This window comes from Hyaena hyaena, unplaced genomic scaffold (assembly GCF_003009895.1).
Source record: "Hyaena hyaena isolate Hyena2069 unplaced genomic scaffold, ASM300989v1 scaffold_286, whole genome shotgun sequence".
In the NCBI taxonomy this organism is placed as follows: Eukaryota; Metazoa; Chordata; class Mammalia; order Carnivora; family Hyaenidae; genus Hyaena; species Hyaena hyaena.
The window spans coordinates 966508-975693 of record NW_024080918.1 but is presented as its reverse complement, the minus strand read 5'-3'; the positions used below and the strand labels follow the sequence as shown (position 1 = coordinate 975693).

The window sequence follows — 9186 nt, the reverse complement described above, 5'->3', positions numbered from 1 at the left end:
ATTAGCCAAGTCTACCTCTTAAACCCCCCAGACGGAGAAACTTAAATATTGATATCAGCTCCCTGATATGCCCCCAAAGGCAACCAAGAGCTAAGACCCAACTCACTGTCTTGCTATCATAGATAACACATGCAGGATGGCACAGACACACGGGGCTAGGTCCAAATGGCATTATTAATACTCTCTCCTCTGGTAGACTCAGCATGGCAGGCTCACAAGTGAGGATGTAAATTCACTTTGTCAAAGCAAACATTCCTCTTGGGGGATATCCGCTCAACCTCGAGGAGAGAATAATGACCACAGCCCACAGGCAGCGGGGGATGAGTAATTTACTGCCGCTAGGCAATTAGTGTTGCTGGGGAAAAAAATTGCTTTCATTTAAAATTCTCTTTAAACCATATGTATCATGGCTCATGGGATAATTTATGTATCATTAGAAACTAAGAAACATACATCACCCTAATAAATTGTCTCTCCCATTCACCATAGCTGATAGCTCCCAGGGGTCTTTAAGAAGTCAGAGTTTTGCTGTCCTTGTTATATAAGATGGTGTGGAAATGTTGTACGTGACTCATTTAGCTTCTTATTCACTCCCTGGTTCTCTGGCAGAGACAGACGGCAAGAGAGACATTTGCCACCATTTTTACCCACTGGTTTGTAGCAGCATTTGCAGTAAATGAGCCCATGGTAGTACAGCCATGAGTTGTATTGTTTTCCCTAACAAATTGAATGTCTATTTTGAGATTTGGTTCATCTTGATGTCTTCCCACTGCTAATATGTTATTTTCTCTGACACACAACATGTTTAACAATGCTACAGCTTCCCAATCAAAGACAGGGCCTTCATTCTAACAGCAAATGGCTGCAAAGAGCTTGGAGAGAGCATCTGATTGTTTAGTATGTGGAGTAGGTCCCAAAGGACTTTGCTGAGCAAGGTCAGAGGACACATGGCAATTGGGAGAACATGCTTGAGTTTAGAGGATGAACTAGCCTGACTCTCTGTCAATGGAAAAACATGAAATGGAAAATAAGAAAATGAGTCATGGGGAGAAAGGTGAGCAGCCCAGCATCCAACCTGCCAGTGCAATATGGAAACAACCTTGACCAATATCACCAACTACAGAAGTCTAATCTCCATCTCTGTGAGATAAGCAGTAGTCCAGAGCCACTTATTCGTGAGGACAGAGACTGAGAACAATGTTAATGGTGTGCCCAAATGTCTGTTAAAAAGCCACTCCAGGAGTACCTGAGCGGCTCAGTCAGTTAAGCATCAAACTCTTGGTTTTGGCCCAGGTCATGATCTCACGGTTTGTGAGATCAAGCCCCAACGCTCTGCTGATGGTTCAGAACCTGTTTGGATTCTCTCTCCCTCTCTGCCTCTTCCCTGCTCATGTGTGCTCTTGCATGTACTCTCTCTCTCTCTCAAAATAAATAAACTTGAAAAAAGTCGCCACTCTAGGGGTGCCTGGTTGGCTCAATCATTAGAGTATCGGACTCTTGATCTCAGGGTCATGAGTTCAAGCCCCAAGTTGGGTGTGGGGCTTATTTAAAAAAGAAAAAAAAAGCTACTTTAGAGACTTCCAGGGAAGATGGTAGAGTAGGAGAACCCTAGTTCACCTCATCCCACAAATACAACTAGATAACACTCACATCAGTGTAAAAGCCCCTCCAACTCAGGTTCACTCTTCCGTTCTGTTAAATTTCAATTGTTTTATAGACAAAAGTACAACACTGGGTTCCTAGCCTTTTCCTAAGTCATGCTTTAATCACTGAGATCACCACTGAGTTACACGGTCCTACAATGAGAATTTGCTACATGACTTGTGGGGGCCCCCTGTTCAAAGAATATTACAAATTGCAAGACTGTGAGGGAAATGCATGAAACCAAGCGTGGGGTCCTTTGCAAATGCACAGGTCACACAGCCACAAAGCCATGTAGCATGAATATCAAGTATCTCAAGGGGAAGGAATCGGAAAGCAGAGGTGTTCAGCACTTGCTCCAACACACTGCATCTCATTCCCTTTCCCATGCCTGTAGTTCACTGTCCTTGCTTGAGTGCCTGACATCTGAACACCATGCTTGGGGGTTCATCTGTGAGGTCCTCAACCATTCTGTCCCACAAGAGCTGCTTCACGTATGTTTTACAAGTAGTGTGAACGTCTGGATTTGGTAGAGAGACTCAGCGTTATGGGTGAGAGGTCCAAACTTTGAGTGACGAGGATCAAAATAAAGTTTGCTCAACTTACACGAAAATAAAGGTGAAACTGATTACTAGTCAGGTGAGGTCAAGTCATCCAAAGCTCCTGTAACAAGTGGCTGCCACAGGTGAATTCTTCAGATAACTGGAGTCGTGTCTTTAAACATCACAGGTCTTCTTTATATTGGCAGGAGCAATCCATGGCCGAGACCACAGTAGCAGTTCACTGAACATACTTCCCTAGTGACTCTGGAGCCCCTTACCATCAATGACAGTGCTGGGCCACTTTTACAGGGAGGCCCTCAGGCACCGGAGGGTGACTGGCTATTTGTCCCTAGAGTGAGAAGTAGGGATGGCTGTGCTTTTCCTCAATCTGAGATTCTGAGCCTAGGCCTCCCCACAGGCCGGAGGGCCCTTCCACCACTGTTAGGATATGGCCCGTCAGCAGGGTTGGGGGACAGTGACTGCAGTCTCCTGAAGAGCTTCTCCTAAATACCTTCTCTGACCCTTTTGCATTTGCCATCCCATGTTCCTCCGCGGTGGCCTAGAGGCAAGCTAACCTACACTTTGCACCTTCTGAAAAATTTGGTTAGGACAGTGGGCTCCTAGCAGAGATGGAAGGGCTCCCTCAGAGTGAGAAACTAAGGGTTTGACACAGCTTGTGCACATCAGTGACTTTCACCCTCCATCAGGACTGACAGCTCTGCCCCTAATGGAAGGGCACTGGGGCTGCTCATCCCTCCCACTCCGGCACAAGTGAGTTCTGACAGCTGCTGAATTGATCATTGCCTCTAGCACATAGCCACATGTGGGATATTTACACACTTAGAGCCCTAACCGGAACAAAGTCCACCAAAAGTGTGCAGTAAGCTCGCTATAAAATAAAGATTTTCCTGGCCAGCCCAGGTGAATAGAACTGTACATTCAAAGACTATGCTAGAAAACCTTCCTGAAGATCTACTATTTACCATGCACTCCACATTCGACTCACTTAATCTGCAGTCCCCATTTTACAGATGCGGAAACCAAAGCCCTGTGTGATCTGTCCAAGGAGACTCAGGAGGAGAACAGGAGCCCGGGAAGAAGGGATGTAGACTAAATGTGTTAACATCTTCACTATTCCCTGGTCCCATGGAACCTACTTATAAACGTGGCAGTAAAATCAAAAGGAAGGAACAGCTCAGGTTTCAATTCGATGCCGAGTTTGCCGGAGTTACCTGACTTACATGCGAATCCCACAGGTGAGGTGTATCGTCACCATTTAGAAGCAGAAAGTAACTTGCCCAGGGCCACAAAGCTACAGGGTAAGCTGGGACTTTCACCGGAGTCTGTCCAAATGGCTCCCATACCCATGTTCTTCCCTACCACCCCAAGTCAATAAGCTCAAGGATGTTGCCTCTGGCTTTGAGGGTGTCACCCCAACAGGGTACATTCTAATAAGTTGGAGATCTCAGAATGAAACCAACAAAACCAGAAAGAACATGTCTCCTACCTTCCACGGTGCACTCCCTAAGTGGAGGCCTAGTTGGGAGAGAAAAGGTTTGTCACAGATGTGTCTACTAAGCCGACTTATGAGAACAACGTTGTTCAATAAAACCCAAACAGACAATACAGTTGGTAAAATGACAATTGTTTGAAATTATTAAAAAGAGAGAAAACAATGTTTCCATAGATATAGAGTAACCTTGAAAAAGATTTTTCTTCTTGAAAGTGTTTTGTCTATCTAGAGGGAAAAGAAAATAAAAGGAAACATGAAAGCCAATAAAATAAAACATGAGCAATGGAAGACCATCATTAATCTTCTATTCAAATGGCAGTCACAGCTGCAGATTACAGAAAGGCTTTAACAGCAATTCTATTCAGAGACGAACCAAATGCTGGGGGTATACTCAGAAGTGCGTAAGTGATCAAATTTCATACCTGATTCTGGACTCTTGGGAATGACCTAGAACCGCCAGTTAAACACTCCTTAGTTTAAAAGATGAATATAACTCTTGACATTTTTTGTAAGAAGTTAACTAAGATAATCATTTTAGCCAAGAATTCTGTGTATGGACATGAGTCATTTATCTACAAATTATAATGCTATTAAGTGAATGGTTTTCCTGGCCTAAATTTGGTGTGGGCACATGAAGGCAGTGTGGGGACAAGGAGAGAGGAAAGCGGTATGAGAAAGAAATTCTGGTAGGGGCTTGACAGGGAGGGGCAGGGAAAACAGAGTGAGAACCTCGGAATGAGGGTCCTGGAGCTTGATTCCAGTTCTGTTCTCTAATAAATTTAAAATAGTTGACCCCTACGACAGCTCAAGTACAATATAAATCCATACAGGAAGTGATCTTAATCTCAAGTCATTATTATAAATATTTATTGAATAACTTCTATATACTAACCCCTAGATCTCCTTCACTGCTTTCAAGAAAGTGAGAAGTCCCTTCCGGAGACCAGATAGGTAATAGAGAAGTGATCTGAATTTTGCACTAGGTAGATATTAAGAAATACTACATTTAAAAAAGCAGCAGCTCCATTTATTGTGATAAAAATAAATTTATTTGGGAAAAAATATCATCTTTCCTTGCTTGACAAAGGCAAATTGCCACCATAGTGGAGTTCAGTTGTTAAAATGAGTGACCACTGCTAGTGTTCCCTTCCATGTTGTGTGTGTACAATCAACAATTTGCACAAGTGACAAGGTGTCCAGATGACTGTTTCCAATTCATCCCACTGACCATGTCAACAGTTGCTTCCGGTCATGCTGGAAACAAACAAACAAACAAGCAAACACAAGAGAACAGGCCAACATCTTTTTGTTGACTTAAGTGTGTTCTTCAAATGGCTTAATAGTTAGTTCTCCAGCTTGGAATTTCTAATTCAGTATTGCACCCAACTTCATTTCTCTGTGCACCATGAATTAACAAACAAACATCTTCTCATCCAAGAATCACTTTCAAAACAAACCCTTATTGGATGATAAACACATATCTTTCAGTGCAGGGCTTTAAGTGCCATTGTTCTGGCACACGTTGAAATGTGATTTTTTTTGCCCCCATCCCAACATCATGATGTCATAAATGGAAAGTCCAGTACAGAATTTCATTATCACTGCTCCACTGCACTAATGCCCAGTAGCTGACTGTGGTCGATGCTTCATCATCCACGTTTATAAAAGGAACTTTGGAATCTCAGTTGTGTTCAACCCGCTAACTGTCCTTTTTCCTGTTCCACATTAAATAAGTCAGTATTTTTGGAAATGCTAGTCCGAGCTGTTTGGAGCTCCTCTTCATTATCACTGGGTAAAGAGGCTTGAAATTTGATTATCTTTAGCAGAAGGATTTTAGTTAATAAGTAGCGAGTGGTCATCACTTTCTTTCCTGTATCAGAAAGGGGGAGGAGGAAAGAGAAAACATTGATTTCAAACTCTGTGGGATGGAATAGGAATACTCTGTAGTCTAGGCATGCACAGGTCATAGACATGCTGAGTGCGACATATAAGAGGAAGAAAAGATAAGAAGGGCAATGTACATTATTTTTGGTGTGACTAGATGCTTTTGGCAATTCTGAGGAGCTGTCCGTGTCCTGGGACCCTGTGTCTCTTTTCATTGACAAATCTATGGCTTTGCCATACTGCTACAATTGGCTGCTCAATGGCTACAACAGATTTTCCCCTTTGCTGCAGTGGAGAAGGGGAAAGGTAAACGCTGCATCTGTCCAACCAGGTACGTCTTTCCAAAGGAGCACATCCCATGAGAACTGGAAGAGGTTTCAGAGGTCATCTGTTGTACCCTGATGGCACTGGAAGGACCAAGAGGTTAAGGAGAGGCCATGGGACACATTCAGTAACCAGTAGGGTCCAAAACAGAAAGCCAGCTGTTCTGATGATCAGTCTAGAGAGTCTGCCAATAATCTGAAGGAAAGTCAGTCTATGGTGGTTGCTGGACTGCTTGACTAAAAAAGAGTGACCCATATCTGTGCTCTGCAGGAGGCGGAGCTGTGACAGTTGGGGCTGTCAGTCATAGGCACCAGAAAGGGGACCCGGGCACCAATATTTGCGATGCCCTTATTCCCCACATTCCATCAGTGAGGTCTTTCTCTAATATTTACTCTCCTTTTATGGCCTTCCTCTATTTCTACCATTCTTAGGTTCCTAACTTTTAGACACATCCAGGTGTACTTTTTGATGGAGTCAAAGCCATCATTTATTCTCAGGGCCCCAGGACAATCCATTTTCCTGCATCAGTCCTGTGACCTTTATTTACTCTCTGTAGGGTTCATCCCAATTGGCCTCGGATCCAGGCTTTGATCTGATTAGTCACCTAAAACTTCTCCAGCTGACCTCACCCATGACCATCTTCAGTAACAATCACTTCCGTTTTTGTTTTTGATAGCCTTTTTCAAAACTTTCAACATTGTTGTTCACCGGACTTCCTTGGCAGACTCCCTCAGTCCACTGAATTCTTTCATTTGTCATATTGAGCAGACCCTCCTGTGAACCAGGCGTCTTGTCAACAGCCCCTAGCATGCCATATAGTGGCCCGTCTGCTGAGATTGCTACTTCTTCCCAGCTCTCAGACCCAATCTGATCAAGACATTTTCTAGTCCCTCCCTTAAACCTTTTACTCATTCCATGTGGCTGCACAAGAAAACATTTAACATCTTCCTGTGGCTTTTGTGATGCACACCAAAGTCCAAAAATCAAATACCAAAAACTTATCGGTTACTCTCCAGAATTCACAATTACATTCTCTGATGATTACTTTTTCCTTACAGTGAAATACACATTAGAAAAAACAACTTTGAGAGACTTTCCTTATACAAGGTGCCTCGTAGGAAGCCACTGCCTATTAAGAAAATTAATTTCCCTTTATCCCAGCTTCCATGGCAATGATTTAATGCTCTGAGAGGAAGAAATGTGATTTTTAAAAACTTAACTTTTCTCAGAAGACCTCATTTCATATTTACCAGACATTCTTTGGAAATGCTCAGTCATATCATTTCAAATCCCAAGATGCGGTATGAATTGATTAACAGAAAATACATCCTGTGGTTTAAAGTAGCAATTATGTTCTTCCATCTTCCTTCAGGAATTTGATTTAGAGATTTCTTCTCGAAAAACATGGGTAGGGGATATTTTTAGTTAACAGCTCCACCTCTGACTTCAGAGGAAAATAAATATGGGTACAATTAAGAAAACTATCCTCATGTGACCCCTACTCTAGTTCCCCAAACCACTATGCGGATGCTTTGCCACTGAGGTGTAGACCATTTGCATAAGTGTCCTGCTGAATGCAAGCAAAGCACAGTTGGTCCATGCAGAGCTCCTGATGTGTGTTCCCAACCAAGGCGATACAGGGCCTCCTCTCAAGCAGGTTTCCTGCTCTGCTCAAGAAAGGTTGTTTATGGGGCGCCTGGGTGGCTCAGTTGGTTAACTGTCTGACTTCGGCTCAGGTCATGATCTCACGGTTCGTGGGTTTGAGCCCCGCGTCGGGCTCTGTGCTGACAGCTAGCTCAGAGCCTAGAGCCTGTTTCAGATTCTGTGTCTCCTCTCTCTCTGACCCTCCCCTGCTCATGCGGTCTCTCTCTCTCTCAGAAATAAATAAAAAACATTTAAAAAATTTAAAGAAAAAAAGAAAGGTCGTTTATACCAAATATTATGGAAAGGGAAACACCTTTGACATTCCCAGAGCTCTACTCCTAAAAATAAAAGTTTTGGCCTCTTACTTTGGCCACCTCAGAGTTCACCTTCTTGACATGAGGGACCAACTCATGCCTTCTCATTAAGGTCTCCTAATATTCCCTAGAGATTTCAACCACGTCATGTAGCTTTCTACCCTGTTTTATAAGAAACAATTCATTTCTAAAGCCAGTTTTGTGGGAGGAAAGAAAATGAAAGATGAATTATTCCCCACAATAAGCTGATTTCTAAGCAGAGAGTAAACCTTGGAAGAACTCTATGTTAAGGCCAAAGAGAAGCTCACCTCAGGAGCATGGAGACCTGATTAAACATGATACTGACCTCCTCAGGCAGCAGATGCAAGGCAAGAAGGGTGAGGCCTCTTTCTGATACTTCTCTTTGCTACTACATTCCTTCAGGAATTCCTGAAGATCCGTTTCAGGAAACCCATTCTGTTGGTATTTCTTTAAAAAGCACATAATGTTGTTACCTTATTTATAGAGCGTGAGAAATGGCTCCCTTTGTCAACACATTAAACCCACCTTTGCTAAAATAAAACTCTCCCACATTGCTAGCTCAGATCCAAGAACTGATATTAACAGTGAGGCATCAATCTGTCAGTCCTAGAAACCTAAGCCAGGGCCACCATGGGAATGGAAAACAATCCAAAAATCCCAGAAAGCAAGCCATGGCTGGGCAAGGGAGGGTGGGTTAATAAAGGGAATGAAGGAAGTAGTCCAAAGTCTAAAATTTTAATGCTAACCATAAGACCAGATAAGACCTCACCTTTTCCCTCACAATGTAGAAGCACAGAGGGAAGTAACCCCTATTTCCTTTACTTTCTAAAAAAAGTTTATTTATTTATTTACTTATTTATTTATTTTGAGAGACAGAGAGAGCACAAGTGGGGGAGGTATAGGGAGGGGGAGGGAGAGACAGAATCCCAAGCAGGCTTAGTGCTGACAGCATAGAGCCCAACACGGGGCTCAAACTCAGAAACCGAGAGATCACGACCTGAGCTGAGATCAAGAATCCAACACTTAACCAACTGAGCCACCCAGGCACCCTATTTTCTCTACTTTTATAGAAGCTGGTCACTTAATGGGGCAGAAGGCAGAAGGGTCTTCCCACTCAGCTCATGTTTACTGAAGTCATGGAGGCGTGGCTCACTCACTGGGGCAGGGGTCCTGCTACGTCAAAGATGGGAACTCCCAGGGTAGGAGTGTGCAGTTCTCGTCTCCCCACCCCGCCCTGTGTCTACAGCCAACCAACTATTCCCATGTGAGCGCTCAGCTTGCCATACACAGAGTGCTCAGAAGT

At 43.4% G+C, this 9186-nt stretch overlaps 1 protein-coding gene across 3 annotated transcripts in view; it reads right to left on the bottom strand.

The window, feature by feature from the left end:
- Positions 1-4726: 4726 nt before the first annotated feature.
- The window catches only part of MCOLN2 (mucolipin TRP cation channel 2), a 62915-nt gene continuing 58455 nt past the window's right edge, over positions 4727-9186 (bottom strand). For all 3 annotated transcript variants that reach the window (XM_039246913.1, XM_039246914.1, XM_039246916.1), the window contains exons 13-14: positions 8209-8330; positions 4727-5566 (exon numbers count right to left, since the gene is read on the bottom strand). In XM_039246913.1, coding sequence (XP_039102844.1) covers positions 5530-5566; positions 8209-8330 — 159 coding nt within the window. In that variant the 3' untranslated portion in view covers positions 4727-5529. The remainder of the gene's footprint in view (positions 5567-8208; positions 8331-9186) is intronic.